Raw genomic sequence first — 23,948 nt, 5'->3', positions numbered from 1 at the left:
ATATATCACTAGTGAAACCATATGGGCCTGGAATCATCTTTGATGAAAGATTTTTAAATTACTCATTTCTTTAATAAAAGCTTCCAATTTTCATTTTTATTTTTCTTTTTAAAATGTTAATTTTTCCATTTTATATTTTCAAATCTTTCAAAATTTAAAATTGGCATAAAGTTACATACAATCTAAAAGAATTATCTTTTAAATAGCTTTGAAAGTGTACATGTCAGTGGTTTTTAGCATATTCACAGATATGAGCAACCATCACCACAGTTAACTTTAGAACTACCTCAAGAAGAAACTCTGTTTCCTTTAATTCTGACTCCCTAACACCTGTCTTTCTCCCAGTTCTTGTTGTTACTCAGCAGACAAGTCATATCTTACTCTTCAGACTGTAGAGTGTAGCATGCCAGGCTCCTCTGTCCTCCTCTGTCTCCTAGAATTTATTCAAATTCATGTCCATTGAGTCAGTGATGCTATCTAATCATCTCATCCTCTGCTGCCCCATTCTTTTGCCTTCAGTCTTTCAGTCCAATCTCCCAGTGTTAGGCAACAACTAATGTATTTCATGTCTTTATAGATGTCTCCATTCTGGACTTTTATGCAAGTAGAATCACATAGAGTGTGGTATTTTGTAACTGGCTTGTTTCATTTAGTATAATGGTTTCAAGATTCATCCACAATGCTGCATGCACCAGTAGTTTGTTCCTTTTTGTGGTTGAAAAATGTTCTACTGTATGAATATATCACATTCTATTTAGTTATTTGCCCACTGTTGGATATTTGGGTTGTTTCCACTTGCTGACTATTATGAATAGTCAGGGTTTGAAGTTTCGGGTTTGAAATATATCTTAATTTCTCTTCGGTGTATATATCTAGAGGTAGAATTGCCAGGTCATATGGTAAGAGTATGTTTAAACTTCTGAGTTACTACCAAACCATTTTCCAAAGTGTCAGGACTATTTTATATTCCTATCAGTAGGGTTCTGATTTCTTGATATCCTTGCCAACAGTTGTCACCTGACTTTTTGATTCTAGCCATCCTAATGAGTATAAAGATCTCACTGGTTTTGATCTGCATTTCTCTGATGACTAATAATGTCAGGCATCTTCCCGTGTGCTTTTTGACCATTTATATACCTTCTTTGGAGAAATGAGTATTCAAATCCCTTGACTAATTTTTAATTGGGTTATTTGTCTATTGAATTGTAATTCTTTATATATTTCATATGCAAATCCCTTAACAGATAGATCATTTGCAAATATTTTATCCCATTCTGTGGGTTGACTTTTTACTTTCTTGATTATGTTCTTCAAAACACAAACATTTTTAATTTTGGTAAAGTCCAATCATCTGCTTTTTTTTTTTTCTTTTGTGGTTCACATTTTTGGTGTCATATCTGAGAATCCTTTGCAAAGTCCAAGGTCATGAAGATTTACCACTTCTAAGTTTTTTAGTTTTAGCTTTATATATGTCTTTGATTCATATTGAATTAATTTTGATATGGTATGAGGTAAGAGTCCAACTTCATTCTTTTGAATGTGGCTATCCAGTCATCCCTACACTATTTATTGAAGACCCTCTTAAAATAGTCATGATACCCTTATCAAAAATCAGTTGACCATTGATATAATAGGTTTATTTCTAGACTCTTAGTTTTATTCATTGATCTGTATGTCTATCCTTGTGCCAATCAATACCACACTATCTTGATTTCTGTTGATTTGTAGTAAATTTTGAAAATGGGAAGTGAGAATCTGCTTACTTTATTCTTCTTCTTCAGGAGTATTTTGTCTATTCTAGGTTTCTTGAAATTCCATATGAATTACAGAATCAATTGTCAATTTGTACAAAGAAGTCTGCTGGGATTTCTAATAAGGATTGTGTTGAATCTACAGATTAAATTGTGGAGTACCACCATTTTACCAATGGTAAGTCTTTCCATTCATAAATTTTGGATGCGCTCCCATTTATTCAGATCATTGTTAATTTCATTCAGTAATGTTTTACAGTCTTTGGAGCTAAAGATGTCACTGCTATTATTAAATTTATTTGTAAGTACTTTATTGTTTTGGATGTTACTGTGAAATTGTTTCCTTAATTTAAAAATTATTCCAAATGTAAAAACTATAATGTATTTGTATATTGACCATGTATCCTGCAACCTAGCAGAACTCATTAGTTAATTTTAATTGTTTGTTCGGCCATGACGCAACTTATAGAATTCTAGTTCCTTAACCAGGATTGAACCTGGGCCACCACAGTGAGAGGACCAAGTTTGAACCATTAGACTGCCAAGTTTGAACCATCACCGGTTCCCTAGTTTTAATACTTTTTGGTGGGCTTCTTAGGAGTTTATGTACATAACATTATGTCATCTGCAAACAGAGATTTACCTTTTCCTTTCCAAACTGGTTGCCTTTTTTTTCTGCCTAATTGCCATTTTTACACCCTCCAGTACAACACTGAATAGAAGCAGCAAGAAAATTTTGTCTTGTTCCTGACATCAGCGGGAAAGCATCCAGTTGCCTGCTAAGTTGATGTTAGTGGGTTTTTCATAAATGTCCCTTATCAAGTTGAATTCCCTCTATTATTAGTTTTTTAAGCACTTTTATCATGAAAAGATGTTGGATTTTGCAAAGTGCTTTTTCTAAATCTATTGAGATGATCATCATTCATTTTTTATTCTACTAATATGAGATGTGGCAAATTACACTGATATTAAGATGTTAAAGTACTTTGCATCCCTGGGATAAACCCCACTTGGTAACTGTTATGGGCTGAATTGTCTCTCTCTACCAAAAAATTCACATGTTGAAGCCCTAACTCCCAGACCTCTCAATGTGACTGAATTTAGTGATAGGGCCATTAAAGAGATAATTAAGTTAAAATGAGGTAATCCAATCTGACTAGTGTCCCTAAGGAAAAGCAGATTAGGACACTGTTTAAGCCATCTAGTCTGTGATATTATGTAATGGCAGTCTTATGAAACTAAAGCACTCAAGGTATAAAATTCTTTTTATATGTTACTAGATTACTAGTAACTGTAGGTTTTTCAGAGCTCCTAAGGAAATTCTTTTTCAAGTTAGTTGAAATGGTTTATTAATTTTTTATCATTAATGGATATTGAAATTTTCAAATTCTTTTTATCTGTTGTTATAATCACATTGTTTTCAGTCCACTGATAAGACAAGTAGTACTGACTTTTGAATATTAGAACAACCTTGCATGTATTAGCTCCGCTTGGTCATGATGCATTATACCTTTTACATAGTGGTGTTGACACTATGTAATATGTAGGTAATATACAATAATATATACATATTATATATAATGTATATATAATATAATGTATATGTAATATGTGTATAACTATTATGGACTTAATGTTTGTGTACCCCCCAGATTCATATGCTGGAACTCTAATCCCAGTGTCATGGTATTGGGAGGTGGAACCTTTGAAAGGTAATTAGGTCCTGAAGGTAGCACTCTCACAAGCGAGATTAGTGCCTTTACAAAAAAAGCTAGAGAGCTAGCTAAATCTCTTTCCTCTATGTTAGGATACAAAGAAAGTTGGTAGTCTGCAACCTGGAAGAAAGTCATCAACAGTAACCGATCATTTGCCACCGTAATCTTAGACTTCCAGTTTCCAGAACAGTAAGAAATAAAGTTTATAAGCCACCCAATTTACAGTATTTTACTATAGCAGCATGAGCTGACTAATTCTTAAGGTCATGAGTAGACTCTCTTCATTACACTCTAACAATAATGATAGGAGCCAACTGCCAATATTATGCTGTAAGATATGTTAGTTATATGGTAAGGATCTAATAAAATCAATATATCAATATAGGTATACCTCATTTCAGGCTTTCTCAGTGGCTCAGTGGTAAAGACTTCACCTACAATACTGGAGCCATAGGAATTCGACCCCTGGGTTGGGAAGATCCCCTGGAAGAGGGCACAGCAACCCACTCCAATATTCTTGCCTGAAGAATCCCATGGAAGAGGAACCTGGCAGGCTACAGTCCATGGGGTCACAGAGTCGGACACGACTGAAGCGATTTAGCACAACACAGCATATCTTTTATTTCATTTCACTTTATTGCACTTCAATATTGCGGCTTTTGTAAAACAAATTGAAGGCTTGTGACAGCCTTGCATCCAGCAAGACTACTGATACCATTTTTCAAAAGCATCTGCTCATTTTGAGTCTCTGTGTCACATTTTGGTAATTCTCACAATATTTTAAATATTTTCATTATTATTGTATTTGTTATGGTAATCTGTGACCAGTGCTCTTTGATGTTACTATGATTCACTGAAGGCTGAGAGGATGGATGGTTAGCATCAGTTCAGTTCAGTCGCTTAGTCATGTCCAACTCTTTTCAACCCCATGAACCACAGCCCACTAGGCCTCCCTGTCCATCACCAACTCCCAGAGTCCACCCAAACCCATGTCCATTGAGTCAGTGATGCCATCTAACTTTCTCATCCTCTGTTGTCCGCTTCTCCTCCTGCCCTCAATCTTTCCCAGCATCAGGGTCTTTTCCAATGAGTCAGCTCTTCACATGAGGTGGCCAAAGTATTAGAGTTTCAGCTTCAACATCAGTCCTTCTAATGAACACCCAGGACTGATCTCCTTTAGGATGGACTGGTTGGATCTCCTTGCAGTCCAAGGGACTCTCAAGAGTCTTCTCCAACAAGCATTAAAGATTTTTAAAAATTAAGTCATCTATATTAGAATTTTTAGACATAATTCTATTGCACACTCTATTTAGACTACAGTATAACATAATTTTTATATACATTGGGAAGCCAAAAAATATACATGACCCACTTTATTGTGATATTTGTATTATTCCAGTGTATTATTCCAACTGAACCCATGATATTTCTGAGGTATGCCTGTACTGTATTAGAAGTAAGTTATTGTTTCAAAGCAGCATACTTCCCTGGTGGTCCAGTGGTTAAGACACTGCTTTTCAATGCAGGGGGCATGGGCTCAGTCCCTGGTTGGGGAGCTAAGATTCCACATGCCCTGTGGTGCCGAACAAATGGTGCTAAAACTTGAATACCTCTATGCAAAAACAGCAACAACAGCTGACCATACCTTGTACCATATACAAAGATTAAGTCAAAATGGATCACAGACCTAAGTGTAAAACCTAAAAAGAAGTTTGAAAAAAAAAAACCCAGCATACTTTCTGCCTTTAACATTTCAATCAAGTTCTTACCAGTATCATTTTCAAACAAATTTAGAATCCTAAAGAATATTACCTGTGTGACTGTCTTTGCAGAAGAAATAGTCATTTTTTCTATTTGTTTTGCTTCAGGTAGAATCATCATGTTTTTTGACATAGTCATTCTGCTTTGGTTTGCACCAGCATATCCTCCTTTCATCAGAGCTCCTTTTCCTGCACCAACAAAGCTAATAGACTTCTTTGGCCCTAAGCCAACGTTTCTATGTCAGGAAAAGAAAATATAACACAGAAGATCCAGGATTGAAGAAATATTAGCCAACAGAAAACAAACAAACTTTCACTTAGAAACATGGAAACAATCTGATCATATAAACAAGAAGAAAAATAGTAGCCACTTGAGAGCTCATTATATGTAAGCATAGTTCTAGAATGTTTACAAGCACTGTGTCATTTTTTCCTCACAATAATTCTAACAGGTTACTATAACATTATTTTATTTAAACCATAAAAGCTTAGAGGGAAGCATTCCTACTAGAGTTGAAATTTGAAACCCAGACAGTCAGATCAAAAGTCTACACTTATTTCTCTGGGTCTGTTTCCTTATCTGTAAAATGGGGGTAATAATAGTATCTTTTAGGTTACTGGCTTCCCAGGTGGCTCAGTGATAAAGAATTCACCTGCCAATGCAGGAGACATGGGTTCAATCCCTGGGTCAGGAAGATCCCCTGGAGGAGGAAATGGCAACCCACTCCAGTATTCTTGCCAGGACAATCCCATGGACAGAGGAACCTGGTGGGCTACAGTCCATGGGGTTGCAAAGAGTCAGACATGAGTGAGCAACTGAACACACACACATAGGTTATTATGAGGATTAAATGTATCCATTTATATATTATAGTTAGGAAATGCCTGACACATAGTAATCATAAATAGGTGTAGACTGCAGTTATGTAGGCTGACTGAAGCATGAGTAATAAAACCTGGGAAAGAATATCATGTTCCTGCCTGAACAATTACATAATAAATTTTAATAAGAAGAGAAAATATAATCAAAATATTTGCATCCAGGAGAAGAAGTATGATTTCACTTTTGGATCAATTCTTCAAATTCCTTAAGACAAAAACCTAGTCATTCTTTCATTCTAGTACTCTAATTGTGCTGCAGACTTCTTTAAAATAAGAATGATTGCCCTTTAAACGATAAAAAGGCAGTGTGTTTCCAAAGAAAATATTTCAAACAATACTTTTACTTTCCAAATCATAACAAGATCAGACAAGAATGCAATACTTTAAAATGACCACAATCTGCTTTTCACATTTTATTTTTCTTCATAGCATTTATTACTACTGACACTTTGTATGTTGTCATATACTCCTCTCCTAGAATGTAAGCATCTTTAGGACAAGAACTTTGTCTTGTTCATTGCTATATCACTAGTACACAAGACAGTACCTAGTATATTGTGGGCACTGTTGTTTAGTTGCTAAGTCTTGTTCGACTCTTTTGCATCCCCATGAACTGTTGCCTGTCAGGCTCCTCTGTCCATGGGATTTTTCCAGGCAAGAATACTGGAGTGGGTTGCCATTTCCTCCTCCAGGGGATCTTCCTGACCCAAGGATTAAACCTGCATCTCCTATGTCTTCTGCATTGGCAGACAGGTTCTCACCCCCAGCACCACTGGGAAGCGCTTAACTGATGTGATTGCTCAGTTGCACATCAGTTCCTCTGCTGGTGGCAAATCCCAGTGCTTTTCCATGGGGTTCCCTCCTCTTGGTATCTATAAGTGATAAACCATTTTTTTAATGGCAATGATATCCTGATCTGTTGTCCTTACTGTTCCTGAAATTTTCTATTAATACACTGCATTTAACTCAGCCTGTGTGGGTAAGTGAAGCTAGAGAAAAACATCTAACCACGATGCCAGGTCTCATTTTAAATTACAGATTGTTAAAGTGGGTCCTTAACGTGACAGCAACCACCCTGCATTACCTTGGTTAATTTTTACTACCCCTTCTAAAGTCATCATTTCACACTTCTTGAATATCAACATTTCCTCTCCTATGTTTACCTTCTGCTAACTAAATAAGAAAGCTGAAGCAATCAGGTAACTTTCAAATACTCCCCCTGTTACATCTGTGCAGTTGCCTCTCTCTCTGTGTCTATATTCCCTATTTCTCCCATTACTCTGAATGAGTTATCCATGATTCTTGCTTAGGTCAATTCCTCTACATGTGTTCTAGATTCCATTCCTTTTCGCCTATTTACGGACATTGCTTTAGTCATTCTCTCATGCATCATAAGCTTTTCTCTACAAGGATTATTCCTTGTCTAGTAAACCTAATTCTCTTGCAGTCTTCCCCTTTTTTTGTCAAAGGTAATGTTTTTTCTTCCAGTTGTCCAAGTGAAAAAAACTTCAAAATATGTCCTGAATCTAATCATTTGTCATCACTCTTTGTTGCCACTATCATGATCCAAACACTATCCTCTCTCTCTTGGATTACTGCAGAAGTCTTCTAATTGATCTTCTCACTTAACCGAAATTCCCTTAAGTCTATTCTACACATGGTAACCAGAGTGATCCTTAAAAACACAAGTTAGATCATATCACTACTCTGTTTCCCATCTCATTCAGAGTAAAAACCTAAAATCTTACTATAACCTAAAATGTCCTACATGCATCTAGATTGAGCTCTGACTTCATGATCAATACTTTCTGCCTCGTTTACTCTGCTTCAGTCACACTGTCCTCCTTGACATTTTTCACACATGCCGGGCCTTTGCAGTTGCTATTTCCTCTGCCTGAAATGTTCTTCCCACACATGTACATGTTCAGCATCCTTTCTGTCTCCAGGTCTTAAAGCCACATTCTTAATGTGGACTTCTTCGGCTCCCCTATCTAAAATGTCAAATACCCCTCAAATACTTCATATCCCCTTGCTTAATTTTTCTCCTTAGTACTTTCAACTAACATATTTTTACTTATTTAATTTATGAATTAGATGTTCCCCACCTGACCCCCCAACCCTGAGAATCTAAGTTCCACAAGTTTAGGGACTTTGTGCTCTTTTGTTGCCTGCTGTATCCCTACTGCTGCTGCTGCTAAGTCACTTCAGTTGTGTCTGACTCCATAGATGGAAGCCCACCAGCTTCCCCCGTCCCTGGGATTAGTGCCTACAATACTACCCAATACACAGTAGCTGTATAATAAAAAAATTGCTGAATGAATTCCCAAATCATTATATCCAATTCGAAACATTCTCTCAATCTTCATATTCAAATGCTTACCAGCCTAACTGGATAGCTGCAGCTAAATGTCTTCTAGACATCTCAAGCTAAATAAATACATAATGAAATCATATCACATTTACTCATAAACCAGCCCTTCCTCTTTTATTCCCCACAGGGACCAAATAGAAACAAATTAGCAATGATGTTGCATTTACCAATTAGGTAGTTACTATGATCTAATGAGAATCCTCAGTAAACTCTCCCAAATTTTCAGACTGTAAGTTTTATGGGAAGGAGCCATGTTTTATCATGTCTACCATGAAAGCCCCAACTCTTAGTACTCTGCCTGATACAGTGGGAAATTTGACACAGAAAATACCAGTAAATTTAAAAAATTGAAATAAGTACTTGTAGTCAATTATGTTAGAAATGTATGGTACATATCTATCCTAGCTGTGTTAGAAAACAGATACTTTTAATAGAGGCAAATTAGTGGGCAATGAATAGGATGACATTCAGGAGATATTCACTCAGAAAGTTTTGCCTGAAAAATAGTTATGATACAAGAGGTATGTAGCTGTAGGTTCCTGAGTTTCTGAAGCAGAGACCTAACCTATTTTGTTTACTCCTATGTCTTCAGCATCTACGGCAGTAACCAGAAAATATAACACATTCTGTATAATTGGTATCTATATAATGAACACCTGATGATCACTTCTATGAAAAAAGACTAATGATATTAAAGTATACAACACATACATAAATCTCACAATGAAATAACCGTAGGAGGAAAGGAGGAGTGGCTTAAGAAAAAGTGTCTTTATTATTCTCTTTTTATTTTAATGAGATGAAAGTAGAAATTTCAATCTAAACCAAATCAATTTTTTTCATTTATCCAACTGTTATTTATAAAATTACTGTGCATAAGGCTACATGCTGACAGGGATACAATATGAATCAGATATGGGCCCTAAGGAGTTGACAGTCTTGATAAAAGAAAAAACATATATATGATTACAATGCAAGTACAGAATTTGCCTCAAAAGACTTACACATAAGATATAGTGAAAGTTGCGGTAAAGATTATCTTGGGTGAGAGGAGAAAGCAGAGAAATCATGAAGGTGGCATTTGAGTCAGGCATGAATGCAGGTCAAATTCAAAAGAAGTGTATGTGGTGTGTATGTCTGTGTGTTTGTGTCTGATGCAGCTGCAGGTGAGAAGGCATGAGGGTATTGGAGCAGGACAGGAAATACACCCCGAGCAAAGCTCATTGTGAACAATCAAAGTAGAAAAGCAGGTGGCATATAGAGGGAATCTTACATGATTTGGTTAGATGCATGAAGGAAAATAAGCTTTGAAAAAATAAAATGACCAGGCTGAGTCTTTGAAATTTACTAAGCAAGCAAGACGGTGCCTTTGAGAGAGAAGAGTAAGCTACTCAAAACTATGTTTCAGAAAAATTTAGGTATATGCAGAACACACTAGAAGAAAGAAGACCGTTAGTCACAATGCTATGGAAACAGGCCAGGTGAGAAGTAATCAAAGCTTAACCTGGGGTGGGGAAATGTAGAAAGAAAACAAATCCTAGATAAAGCATGTATTAAGAATATCTTTTTATTTTCTGTATTTTAATGTTTTGACATCTAGGAATTTGCTGCACCTGAAGGGACTGCCCCTCCCAGGGCTAATCAATGTTTATGCATAGTAAGGGACTTGCCTACAAGTACACCATTTATACTGGCTTTCCAGGTGAAGAACCTGGCTGCCAATGCAGGAGACATAAGAGACTCAGGTTCCATCCCTGGGTCCAGAAGATCCCCTGGAGGAAGGCGTGGCAATGTACTCCAGTACTCTTGCCTGGAGAATCCCACGGACAGAGGAGCCTGGCAGGCTCCAGTCCATAGGGTTGCACAGATGGGCATGACTGAAGTGACTTACCATGCACACACAATTTATATACAAACCAATCAATCCAGAGTCCATACCCTCAACCTCCTCCTTCAGCAGGCTCTCAGAGACCTCACTCTCTGGGTCACTATCCACTTGCAGTAATCAGTACAAGGACAGGAACCAGAAACCTAGGGATAGGCCCAATATCCAGAACCTTTAAAATTATTCAAACAAGCTATTCCTACATTTGCTTATTCTGGTTTGTCCCTTCCTTGCCATGGAAACCACAACAAAGCTTCTTGCCCAGGTTTTCCTCTTGCTGGTTCTACATCCTGCCTGGCCCTGGTGCCTCTTCATGTGCCCGTCTATGTGGTTCACAGCATGCCATGCCTCCTGGTTTTAGGGATCTGCTTCCTTTATGGTAGTTCTTTCTGTGTCTGTTTCTTACCATACTCAATTAAAACACAGTCCAAATACCCTTAAAACACAGCAGATACAGAACTAATGCTTGCATGCATGCTAAGTTGCTTGTCATGTCCGACTCTTTCCAACCCTATGGACTGTAGGCCACCAGGTTCTGTGTCCATGGGATTCTCCAGCCAAGAATACTAGTGTGTTGCCATGCCCTCCTCCAGGGAATCTTCCTGACACAAGGATTGAACTTGTGTCTCTCATGTCTCCTGCACTGGCAGGTAGGTTCTTCACTGCTAGCGCCACCTGGGAAGCCCTACAGAACTAACGGGACTTTGCAACTGATAATAACTATCCTGATTAACATTTAAACTTCAAAGTACTTCCACTTATTTTTGTAATTCTTTTACTTATTTCACCCTTTAAAAATGGAAATATAATTGACCTACAACACTGTTGGTTCTAGGAGCACAATATTGTGATTCAGCATTTCTATACATTACAAATGATAACCACCCTAATTCTTATAATGACTTATTAGATATCTAATTGCCATGTTTTACATGTTAACAAACTTAGAGAGGCCAATTTAAATGCCCAAACTCATCCAATAACTCACAGACTACGTGTTCCTGAGCAAGTTTCTTAATCTGTTTCTTTCCTTGTACATAAATTAAGGTTAATAATAAAGTTAAGGTCATGATTAAACTAGCCTTTATTTCTAAAGCCCAGTAAGAAGTTAAATTGTAGATATGTTCAATTTTAGATATTATGAGTGCTAATATGGTGGAGTTGTTTGGTAGCAGTTGAAAATCAAGAAGAAAGTGAATTTCAAGGAACAGAAGTGAGAACTAGAGATACAGATTTGAGAAACTTTCAGGGAGATGAAAATAAATGAACTGAGTTCCAAAATAAAAACCTAAAGCTACAAAGAGAAGGTAATAGGGCCAAGGAGAGAAACCAGAAGTAGAAGGTAAAACTAGAAAAAAGGCACCTAGCCCAGTAATAAGTGAAACAGTTCAGGGTTGGTTCAGGGTTAAAGAGGGGAAGATTGATATTGTTAAATGCTGTGAGGTAAAAAGAAAGCCCACTGAATTTGGTGATTTTTGAAACCTTTAGGTTACTCATTATTGACCTCAGTAATTTTCATACAGCAATGGAGACAACAGAATGCAAAGGTTAAAGAGTAAACACAGATACCTGTGGTTTATGGTCTGATATGTAAAGGCTGCAAAAGACATCGATCCAGTACTCACAAGAAAAAGGCTTAGCAAACTGAAAATCAATGGGCCTTCTTAGACCCATCAGAGAACTGAGGTTACATGCAAACCCCTGTACCGAAAGAGATGTAGGAATAACAGAATCACAACTTACTGAAACTGCCACTAGAGCTAACAAGTGGAAGGAAAACCTAACAGGCAATAGCTTAATAGCTGAAAAATGAGTGTAGACTAATTCAAGAGAAAAAATTGCTGGGGGCCCAGCCTTAGGGAGGCCCCCACACTTATCAAGTTTTACCTTCAGGAGCTCCAGCAAGCTCCCAGGATGAAGGTCAGAGTAAAACTCCCTGATAGTTTCAGCAGGGGGACTGGAAGCAACCATTCTGAAATATAATGTTCAGTTATCCTTAACAGAGGCCTGCTCTCAAGGAAAACCATTTTACCAGAGCCTAAGCAACATGGGGAAAGGAAAATACCTTACTTGAAGTCCATCTAACCTTCTTGTTCCACCTAAAAAAAAATTCTGAGAAGTACTTATGAAGGTCATGGCCCAGGGAAAAAGGCCCACTAAAAGATTAAGACCTAATGAATCCTAGGATTAAAGCACACTTTTCTTTGCCTTCCCATTCTCACCCAGCACATCTTACCACATCAACAGAGCTCCTGTATAATATCAGGGGATTACAATGGGAAGAACTGCAAGGCTCAGACTCTAAGCAGAAGCCTCCAGGGAAACCTAAAAACCAGAGTAGACAAAAAACCAGGACACTAGAGGAAACTGAAGTCTTGGAAACCTACAGCTACAGTAAACAGCCTGATTCCTAAGCAAATAAACATAAAACTTCACACTAAGTGCTTACTTATCTCAGTTTATATTACCTGATGCAACATGTTTAGCTTTCAACAAAATACATGGCATACCAAAAGGCATAAAGCAGTCTGAAGAAACAAGCATTAGAGCTACAATAGATATGGCAGAGATTTTGGAATTGTTAAGACTGGGAATTTAAAATAATTATAATTAATATGCTAAAGATCCTAATGCAAAAAGTAACATACAACAGATTAAAAACTACTCTCCCCCTCAGCCACCCAAATCAAAAGGAAATGAATAGATAAACTGGGCAAAGAAATGAGATAAAAGCATTGAAGAAAGCACTAGTACTTTTTGTTTTTTTCACCACAGTGGAAGACTGTCCAATACAGCCAATCCGCAAACTAAGATTTTTCGACTTTACAATGTTGTGAATGTAATACAGTTCATTAGAAATCCTACTTTGAATTTTTTCCTGGGCCAACAATATAAAATGATACTCCCACAGCTCCCAGTCAATCATGCAATCACAAGGGCAGGCAACAAATACAACCACTCTGTACCCACACAGTCATTTATTTAACTTTCAGTACAGTAGTCAATAAACTATATGAGATAGTCAACCCTTTGTTATAAAAGACTTTGTGTTAGACAGTTTAGTTTAACTATAGGTTAACGTAAGTGTTCAGAGCATGTTTAACGTAGGCTATGCTAAATATGCTTCCCTGTTGGCTCTGATGGTAAACAATCTGCCTGCAATGCAGGAGACTGGGGTTTGATCCCTGGGTCAGGAAGATCCCCTGGAGAAGGGAATGGCTACTCACTCCAGTATTCTTGCCTGGAGAATTCCATGGACAGAGGAGCCTGGAGGGCTACAGTCTATGGGGTCACAAAGAGTCAGATGTGACTGAAGCAACTTAGCACGTGTGCCCATGATGTTTGGTAGGCTCAGTGTATTAAGTCCATTTTCTTCTTAATGATATTTCCAACTTATGATGGGTTTACTGGGACATAACCTCATGGTAAACTGAGGAAAATCTGTATTGTTAAGCCAATAGGAAAGACCCCAATATAGGAAAAACTGGAGTGGGAGAGTGAACATTTGATAAATACATGTTTCATGAGATCCTTTCTAAGATCAGTATTAAATCCTAAACTGAGAAAGATAAATAATATATTAGGTCAAACCAATGGTTGTAAACTTTATTATCTACGAAATTTTGTTTTTAATTAGATAATACGGCTACCTCAAAAAGTGAAGGTTATACTACTTCCTGTCTCCCACCCCAGTTCAGTGTAGTCACTGTTATCTGACTCTTTGTGACCCCATGCATTTCAGCACACCAGGCTTCCCTGTCCATATCCCTGAGTTTGCTCAAACTCATGTTCATGGAGTCAAGTCAGTGTCCATCTCCCACCCTACTCTTTCCTTAATAGATAATCTCCCATGAACGTGTCTTGTTTCAGAAATCCCCAAGGGAATTTTTCTAACACTCTCTCAGGTACTATGAAAGTTTTATGACTTTTTAAGAATTTACATGAAATCAAATTAATTTTACTTTGAGATTTCCATAACAACAAGTAAGAAAAAAACATACAAGATGAGGAGTAACCAATGTTACTGAAGTATATATTACACTCATTTGTTTGCTGCCAGCAAATATTTATCATCTTCCATCTAGGCAACAGCAGTGAACGAAACAGAAACCTCTGCCTGCATGGAGTAACTCATAGGATGAAAACAGATTAACAAAAAAGTATATAATATACCAAACAGAATAAACTTTTTGAAGAACAATAAAGCAAGTTGAGGAAATGGAAGTATTGGGAAGAGTTTATTATTTTATGTTGGGTAGTTAGAGAAGGACTCTTTGATAAGGTGACAGCTGAAGAAAACGAATTATGAAATGACTAAGGGTACAATATTCCAAAGAACAGCAAATGCCACCGAAGAGGCCTTGAAGCGGGCCTTGTTTGATATTGTTGTGGAACAATACAGAGTATAACTAGCCAAGGGGAAGAGTCCAAGGTGAGATCCTGTGTGGCCTAAAGAGGATGAGCTATTACTCTGAGTGGAATGGGAAGAATCGGAGACTTTTGAGAAGAGCCACAGTGATTACTATGTTGAATGAAGGTGATGGTAAAGAAACCATTGGACTGCAAGGAGATCCAACCACTCCATTCTGGAGCCCTGGGATTTCTTTGGAAGGAATGATGCTAAAGCTGAAACTCCAGTACTTTGGCCACCTCATGCGAAGAGTTGACTCATTGGAAAAGACTCTGATGATGGGAGGGATTGGGGGCAGGAGGAGAAGGGGACGACAGAGGATGAGATGACTGGATGGCATCACTGACTCGATGAACGTGAATCTGAGTGAACTCCGGGAGTTGGTGATGGACAGGGAGGCCTGGCGTGCTGCGATTCATGGGGTCACAAAGAGTCGGACACGACTGAGCGACTGAACTGAACTTAACTGAGGAGTTTACTGCAATGTGACAGTTACTGACACTGGCGTGGTAGTCTGGACTTATTTTGCATGCAGAGATGGTAGAAACTACTGGTGCACGGGTATATTGAGATGTCAAAGGTAAACTAAAGTTTTTTTACTGAGTAATTGGAAGAATGGAAATTGTCATTTACTGAAATGGGAAACTGCAGATTTGATTACAGGGGAAAATAAGTTCAGTTTTAAATATGAATTTTGAGATGCCAATTAACTTCTAAGTGCAGCTATCTGATTTTAAGCCTGTTTTCTTGGGGAGAGGTATTGGTTGAAGAGATAAACTTGTAAACTGTGAGCAAATGGGTAATTTTTAAAGACAAAAAACAAGAGTGAAGAGAAAATGTTGTAAGACTGACCGACCCCATCAACACTCCAATATTTAGATATGGGAGAGACTGAAGACGTAACAGCAAAGTATTTTGAAAAGGAATAGGCATAAAGCAAGAGGAGAATTAGGAGAGAGTGGTGTCCCAGAAACCAAATGAAGTAAGTGATTCAAAACTCAGGAAGTGGTAAATCAGATCAAAGCTGCTGACGGGTGAGTTAAGAACAGAAATGGCCATTACACTTGGCTGGACAGTTATTGCTGACCTTCACACAAGCTGTTTTTAGTGGAGTGGTAGAATGGACAAACCCTGGTGGTTTTCAGATGGTAAAGAATCTGCCTGCAATGCAGACCTGGGTTGATCCCTGGGTTGGGAAGATCCCCTAAAGAAGGGAATGGCTACCCACTCCAGTATTCTTGCCTGTAGAATTCCACTGGACAGAGGAGCCTGGTGGCTACAATCCATAGGATGGTGAAGAGTCGGACACGACTGAGTAACACTTTCACGTTTCAGGATGGACAAAAACCTGAGTACCATATCCAAGACAAAAAAGAAGATTCTCTCCCAACATCTTTGAAAGAAGTTCTGCTCGAGAAAGATTAGCTGAGCTGGAAGAGATTGCAGAGGGGAGATGCTGAGGGTTTGAGAAGAGAGAACAAAAGTGATCTGGAAGTGTGGGAGAATGAATCAATTAGGAAATTTTAGTGGAATAGGTAGACTAAGCGACCATTTGAAGTTTTAAGTGAGACAACTGTAAAGCTGTGGGCTTCTGTCCAGCCCTTAATCCAACTGCTGCAGAACAGAAGGTTGTAAACTGGAATGAGTTTTAAGGCAGGATGGTAGGAGAAGGCGTAAAAAAACCTCGACTACAGAGCATAGTAATGTTCAGTCTGGTGGCTCACAGAAGCTGAGAGATTGAACAGCTGGGTACAGCTTGAAGGCAACAAGTTGGAGAGAAATAAACCACCACACAAGGAGTGCCAGGAGGAACGGCGGTTCTAAACAAACTAGGTCTTTTCTCAAATGAGGTTTGGAAAAGGCTGTACTACGCCAAGGAAGGAGACATTGCCACTCCGGAGGTTACAAGGTTGCTGACTCAGCACAGATGAAGCGATAAGTTCTAAAAGGGTTCCCTGCGGGACCTAAGGGGATGGACTAAAGTTTTAGCGTCCGAACTTACACCCCGACGTTCGGCTGCCTGCGGCTGTTTACTGGAGAGATGGGCATGGTGGCGACTGGCTACGGAATGGTCAACCACCCTTTTTCCTCGCTGCTTCTGAAGCCCCTGTACCCCAAAGCCGGCGTTAGTAGCTCTGGCTAAGGCACGGGAATGTTTGCCGGGCGTCATGGAGACGGTGGAGCCCTGGCTCAACAAGCGGCCGCGCGGTTGGCTGGCGGCTGGAAGCCGAGGAGGAGGGAGGAGGCGGAGGGGAGGGCAGAGGGTTGGTGGAGCAAGAGGAAGCTCGGGACGACGACTAGAAGAAGGAGGCGGGCGGCCCGGGCCTCAGGCCCCTCCCAGGCTCTGAGTCTCCCGGGCTGCAGGCGGATGGATGGGGCTTCTTCAGGCGGTGGCGGCAGCAGCGGAGGTGGCGGCGGCGGCAGCAGCAGCGGCTGTAAGTGCAGCCTCCATAAACCATCTCTCCTCTCCTAGTCCTGTTTGGGATAAGGGGCTACCGAGGTGTCCTCGGTACCCTTTCTCTCCTTCCCCTCCCCCACCGCAGAGTACCGCCCGGAAGACCCTTCATTTCCGGGGAGGAGCTAAGAGAGCGCGCCCAGCGGGCTGCCCCTCCCGAAGTGGCGCCGGCCACCCAAGGCGCATGCGCAGCTCCTCTCCACCGCCCACCCCCGCCCAACTGGGTCTTTTGCTTTGGCGTTGGCGGCGGCGCGCTGGGAATCCGCTGCGGAGTGAGTTCGCCTCACCCTGCCCTGTCCGCTTCCGCCCCTTCCTCCAGTCGGCCCGGGAACCCGGTCGGGGTGGGGCCAAGCTGACCACCCCGCTGTGGCCCCGCCTCTTTCGCGCTGTATCTCCGGGTCCTGTCTCAGCCCAGGGAGACTCCCGCTCCCACTGCATCCCTGGTGGTGAGCAGGGTCCTTGGCAAACGGGTCCTGGGCAAAGCAGCCCTTTTCGGAGGGAGTAAGGGAGGGAGGAGAGGCCCGAAGAGGGCATTGTTGTGAGGGAAAGAGGTCCTCATAGCCCGTGGGAGGATCCCTGGGGACAGATGCCTCCCCCACCTTTCAATGGCCTTATTCTTTCAGCTTTTGGTGGAAAGATTTCTGGCCTGGAGACCATCTCTAGTCCTCGTTTGCTGTGTGACCTTGGGCGAGTCACTACTTCTCTCTGGGCCCCAGTTATCCCTAAAACTTCCTCCAACGCTAAAACTCTTTAATTTTGCAGAAAAGCTTATGCAGTTACAACTGGCCGATCTACTGAGGCCGCTTAGCCGAGGTGACCCGGACTTGAGTGAACCTTTCTTCAGTCATGGGTGGAATGAGGCGACCTATTTATTGAGTCACTTTTATTCCTTTATCATCAGTTGCAAATTGCATGACTCAAGGCTCATTAATGTTTTTCTAAAATTACCATGGGATTCCTGTCCTAATTCCTGGCTGTCCTTAAGAATTAGAGATGGGGTGAATACTGAGCTTGTAAGATCATTGTCTCCAGTCTCATTACTACTGAGGCTCTCTTTCCTTTGATCCAGATGGTGTGGTGGCTCGATTCTCCCAGTGCCTGGCTGAGTTTCGGACGTGGTTAAGAACCAACTGGTTGAGGTTCAATGCAGACAAGACGGATGTGATGCTGGTAGGCAGGGGCACACTTGGAGATTAAGGGAGGGAAAGTCCAAACTCCCTCAAGTATATAAATGTTATACTACTCTTCCAGTGTTTGAGAACGGTTGATGGGCCAATAATTTCCAGAGTTTGGATGAGATTTAAAAATCATGTCAACAATATTATCCAAATACCAATTTGTGATAATTTGATAAAATGGAGCCACTGGATAAAACTGTATGTAAAAATTACGAAAAGGAAAACCAGAACTGTTCTTTGCAGAACCAAAAGGCTATTATATACGTGTTTTGGGGTGGTGTTAATAAAAATGAAACCGAGAAAAAGATGATGCTAATTGTCGCATAGATGTGGTACTTACAATGTGATGCATTACTGCTTTGTAATTTACATGCCTGCTATGGTAAAGGTAAAACTCTATCTAAAATGTCATTTTTAAAAATAGGTGAAGTTTATTGACATTTAGGTATTCTCAATCGAATTAGTAGTTACCCATAAATTTTTACCTGCACAACATGTGCAGGCTGTCACTTTTAAATAAAATTGAAGGAAATGGTCTCAAAAGGGACTCTGAAAATTGTTAGATACAGAATTTGGTTTTAGGGTTTTGAATGTATTGTGTTAATCTATTTCAAACAGCCCCAGAGTCTAAATTGTTGCAAATTATTTTCCTGATGCATTTTGAGAGGTACTTTTTTGAATTGCATAATGTGTATATAATATTCCTTATATCTGAATCAGGTATTGGTCCTGAATAAAAGGATATATTTCTTAGGTACATGTAAATTGCCAGGTTTATTTATTGGTTAGTTTGGGGCACTGGTTGAAGAAAAATTGAGACTTTAAAATACTTTTGTTAAAAGCAAAATAACTTTGAAGGGTTTGTGTATATGTGTATGTGTGTGTATTGCAGCCTCTATAAAACTGTTAAATAACTTTTTAAATGGAATATGCAGTAAATTGCTTAAAAATAGTTTGCCAATATAATAGCAGTTTTGAATAACTTAATGTGGTAAAAGTTAATGTAAGTTTGCCTGAACACAAGGAAGCCTGTAGGTGGGGAATGGGAGCTAAAGAGGCATTTTATTCAGGCTTTGTAGTGATTTTTTTTTTGTTTTGGGACATTAGCCACAAATCTTACATATAATTAAGCACACCTTTTTGCTTAACTGTAAACATTTTACTACACAATTCTAACAGAACTACCATTTTGGATATCACAATAATAAGGACTATAAACTGTAATAATTTTGAACAGCTCATATTTAATGGTGAATTTTCTCATGGCTTCAACTTTGTAATGTCCCCTTTTCAGCTCCTCTAGTATCAGTAGTCTTTAAAGATTTATTTTTTGTTAACCCAAGTATAAATATTGAGTGTTTATATTTGGATACAAAGAAGACATCTGTTGAATTAATCCAAAGTGCTGAAGAACTCAGGGTAAGGGGTGACAATAACAAGGAGGTAGACTCTGGTTTGATAAAAAGAAGAATGGTCCAAACATTAGAGGTTTTTCGGAAAAGAACAGCCTTTTTATGAGACGGTGAGTACATTGGGGGTGTTTAAGCATAGGCAGGAAAGCCTGGTAGTGGGGAAACAGAATGAAGGATTCCTACCTAGAAAGTTTAGAAATTGACTAAAGACCTCTAAAGTCACATCCAACATGAAGATTCTGTGACTAATGAATAGTTAATTTATACATATTTGATACTGAAGAGGTATACAAGAGTTTTGAGAAAGACTTTGTGTTCTTTAAGACCCGGGTTCGATCCCTGGGTTGGGAAGATCCCCTGGAGAAGGAAATGGCAACCCACTCCAGTACTCTTGCCTGGAGAATCCCATGGACAGAGGAGCCTGGCAGGGTACAGTCCAGGGGTTGCAAAGAGTTTGGCACAACTGAGCAACTAACACATGACACGATGACATGACAAGATGGCTCCTAATTTTTTTTTAAATAAGCATTTTATTTTATTTTTTGGCCACATGGTACTGCACACACGTCCTTAGTTACCCAACCAGGGATTGAACCCATGCCCTCAGCATTGGGAGCATGGAGTCTTAACCACTGGACCACTAGCTAGGGAAGTCCCTCCTAAAAATTTTTAAGATAAGTATATCACTAGAAGGAGAAGGCAATGGCACCCCACTCCAGTACTCTTTTGCCTGGAAAATCCCATGGACGGAGGAGCCTGGTAGGCTTCAGTCCATGGGGTCTCGAAGAGTCAGACACGACTGAGCAACTTCACTTTCACTTTTCACTTTCAAGCATTGGAGAAGGAAATGGCAACCCACTCCAGTGTTCTTGCCTGGAGACTCCCAGGGACAGCAGAGCCTGGTGGGCTGCTGCCTATGGGGTCGCACAGAGTCGGACATGACTGACGTGACTTAGCAGCAGCAGCAGCAGCATATCACTAGAATAAGATAGGAGGTGGGTAAAACTATACTGAATTCAATATGTGAACAGTGACTTACAACATTGGAGCTGTTTCTCTTTTCCTTTAGAATATCTGAATCAAAAAAAAAAAAAAATCACTTAACCCACATTTACCAAAAAAAAAATGTACAGGGAATTTTTTCCCCTTAAACGATAATGCCACTAAAAATAGTAAAATTGATGCACAGTATTAATAAACTTGAAGTCATTTATCAGTAAAATGGATACCCATTCAAGTATGTCCTAGACCCTGATATTCTTGACAATTTCAGTAGCTTAAGGGACTGTGAGCCCCAGCTCTTTATCACAATCAGGATTCTTGTTGATAACTGAAGAATCGGAGATTCTTCAAGCAAATTATTCCTATGCCTTGCATTTTGACAGTACTGTTTAATCTTCCTTTTTGATAACCAGCTAAATTTCATATATTAGCTTTCCCATTTAAATGGATAATTCTCCTTTAATCCAGTTGTTTTATAAAGCCTGAGTTTCTACCTCTAGGCCCTTTATTCTTATCTTTACCCACCTCAGTTCTATGCACATCTATTGTTCTTTGCCTTCACAGCCGTTTCCATCAAGCATCTCAAAAGTGAAAAGTGTTGGAACTGACTTATAAAAGTCATTTCTGTTTCAAATCAGAAGGACTAAGGTAATTCAACAGGGTAACTCTTAGAAACTATATACCTATGCTAAAATATTTATTCCCCCAAGGAATCCTGAAAAACACTTTTATATAAGTATTCTAAAAAATAAAGTGAAAATTCTGTACAGTACAGTTAATGGTAAAAATTGTTTGTAGATTTGGGAACCTTAAAGTTTTCCTTTCTCTTCTTTCCCTTGCTTTTCTTTCAGTAGAAAATGTGCATCAGATGTTTATGTTTAATTGGTTTACAGACTGTCTGTGGACTCTTTTCCTGTCATATTACCAGGTAATGTCCTTTCACTTAGCAGCTACTTCATATACCTATAAATGCACAAAATATTCATGCACAAATTATTACTGGACATAATTTCAAGTTAAATGTTGAATCTTTGAAAAAAGAAACTACTTAATAGAATCTAGAATTTTAAGGGAATACAAATAATCTAAAACAGTCTTCCCCATATTTCATTGTAAGTTAAGTATTGTTTTAAAGAAACATTGTATACGTGCACACTTATGTAATATATTGTGCTGGCAAAGCATTATTTGGAGGGAACAAATAAGTTTCATATTGAATTGGTTGATTTTGGAAGTCATTTTTGAAATTGCATTAAGAAGAACCCTTGAACATTTGGGGGAAAATGGTCTTTATGAAATAAGACTTTCTAACTTCTGGTTTGGTAAAATGTGTTAGTACACGTTTTAATATCATGTTTGCATTACCCAGTATCTGCCATAGTAATGGAAGTGAAACACGCTTGTTATTTTGCAATCATTGGCTCTTGCAATCAGAATTGGCACCAAAGCCAGTTGGCAGTTCTCGGCCAATACAATAAACTTTTAAATTGCAGGCATTTCAAGCACTGCACATAAGCAAATTCTCCACCTAAGCAGTCGAGTTGGAGATTATATCTATTAAAGAGCAGCTTTTCAGTATTTCACATTTAGAAATGTTCTCTAGTGCAGAACCATCGCACAATTACGTTACTACTGGCATTGCAGAAGGTGTGTGAGGAAAAGCAAATGATACATGAGGATGGCACTCTACCCAGTGCAGTCCCTTTTCTTAATCCCTGCTGTGACCTGTAAAATTTTGTTATATGGGATTTTACAATTTCTGTCGGGAAAGATCCAAGAGAAGTACCCGTCAAGGGATAACCGCTTTCAAAGCGCACTGCTTGACGTTGTTGCAATCACAGCAACATCCGTTTTTCCAACAAATGGGACTTCAAAAAAGGCCTACACGTAAAATATACCGTATCTTTTCCCCAGCGATATGAATGCTGGACGTGTCTCCTTTGGCTAGTTTCCTTCACCTCTAGTCCCTAGAGCCCGCTCCCCGGCAGGGGTCGCGGATCCGCTGGGCTGGGATGCCCACCTCCCGCTCTACACCCACCTTGGCTCCGCCTCCTCGGCGCTCCTCTGGGGGAGGGCTGCCTCGGGGCCGCGCGCGCTCCTGTTGCCGCGCGCGCGTTCTGGCCTTTTCCCTCCAGTCCCGCTGAGCCCCGGCGCCGCGAGGGGGCGGAGTGGGGTGTGGTAGGCGCGCTCGGGCGGCTCCTGCGCGTTCCCGCCGAGGCAGCGGCGGCGGGAGCGGCAGAGGCGGCGGAGGCTGGAGTCCCGTTGCCGAGTCTCACATCCGGGTTCTGGCCGTGACCCAGCTGCGGGCGCCGCGGAGATGTGACCCGTCAGTACGGCAAATATGGCGGAGGTAAGGGAGTGAGCTCCCCCTCCCCGTCCCGGAGCCGGGCGCCCCCAGGTTCGGGCCGGGGAGGAGTGGAGTGGGCCTGGCTAGGGAGGCCGAGCCCTGCTGGCGCCACTGCCCACCTGTTGTCCAGAACAGGCCGCGCTCTGGGCGGGAGCTTTTCGTGGAACTTAGTTGGGATGGGTCTGTGGGTAGGAGAAAGTGGAGGCGTAGTTGGACTTCGGGGGCACTTTAAAGGGTCGAGGGCGGCTTAGCTGTGCGTACGGAGAGGGGCGAGGTGGGGTGGGGGGCGCCCGCGGAGTAGGGGCGCCTGTGGCGCAACTTCGCCGGCCGGTGCTAGGGGCCGAGAGAGGAGCTGCTGCTTCCTCTTGTTGAAGTTTCTTCCCTCTCTAACCGAGATGCTGTTGCGCCCTACCGCGTCACCCCCGTCGGTTTGCTACTGACATTCCGCCTGTGTTGGGGAAAACGTAAGGAAAACGGCCTCTGATTAACTCTGTAATTTTCTTGATGGTGACCAAATAAGCGTGGAGAAATGAACCTGGTCTTTTCGCAGTCCATCACTCTAGGTTAGGGCAGCCTCCCCATTTCTTCAAACATTCCCCCTTCCCCTCCCCGTAGAACCTCTTTTTCTCTATATATTTCAGAAGAGTTGCTTTCTCCCTTTCTTAACCACTTTCCGGGCGTTTCACGCCTTTGCGAATCGAGGCTTTCTATTCCTGTCTTTCTCTTTCAGTTTTTTCCCCGCTTAGGGAAGATTTCCTCCCCTCCCCCCCTCTCCCCCG

The 23,948-nt window shown here is 40.4% G+C and overlaps 2 protein-coding genes across 19 annotated transcripts in view; one reads left to right on the top strand and one right to left on the bottom strand.

Annotated features, from left to right (window-relative positions):
• Positions 1 to 16,970, bottom strand: part of DNAI4 (dynein axonemal intermediate chain 4) — a 105,951-nt gene extending 88,981 nt beyond the window's left edge. For 2 of the 3 annotated variants that reach the window (XM_040232642.1, XM_040232643.1), the window contains exons 1-2: positions 16,778 to 16,970; positions 5,279 to 5,462 (exon numbers count right to left, since the gene is read on the bottom strand). In XM_040232642.1, coding sequence (XP_040088576.1) covers positions 5,279 to 5,462; positions 16,778 to 16,824 — 231 coding nt within the window. In that variant the 5' untranslated portion in view covers positions 16,825 to 16,970. The remainder of the gene's footprint in view (positions 1 to 5,278; positions 5,463 to 16,777) is intronic. The other variant, XM_040232641.1, reaches the window with a different exon arrangement.
• Positions 16,971 to 17,018: 48 nt separating this feature from the next.
• Positions 17,019 to 23,948, top strand: part of MIER1 (MIER1 transcriptional regulator) — a 67,534-nt gene continuing 60,604 nt past the window's right edge. For 2 of the 16 annotated variants that reach the window (XM_040232628.1, XM_040232624.1), the window contains exons 1-3: positions 17,019 to 17,210; positions 18,300 to 18,400; positions 21,677 to 21,750. In XM_040232628.1, the coding sequence (XP_040088562.1) occupies positions 17,144 to 17,210; positions 18,300 to 18,400; positions 21,677 to 21,750 (242 nt within the window). In that variant the 5' untranslated portion in view covers positions 17,019 to 17,143. Of the gene's footprint in view, positions 17,211 to 17,412; positions 17,503 to 17,523; positions 17,677 to 18,299; positions 18,401 to 21,673; positions 21,751 to 22,997; positions 23,173 to 23,948 lie in introns of those variants that run through there. The other 14 variants (XM_040232626.1, XM_040232631.1, XM_040232630.1 and 11 more) reach the window with 13 other exon arrangements.

The sequence above is a fragment of the Oryx dammah genome, unplaced genomic scaffold (genome assembly GCF_014754425.2).
Source record: "Oryx dammah isolate SB20612 unplaced genomic scaffold, SCBI_Odam_1.1 HiC_scaffold_28, whole genome shotgun sequence".
Classification (NCBI taxonomy): Eukaryota; Metazoa; Chordata; class Mammalia; order Artiodactyla; family Bovidae; genus Oryx; species Oryx dammah.
This window is presented reverse-complemented; position numbering and strand designations above follow the sequence as displayed.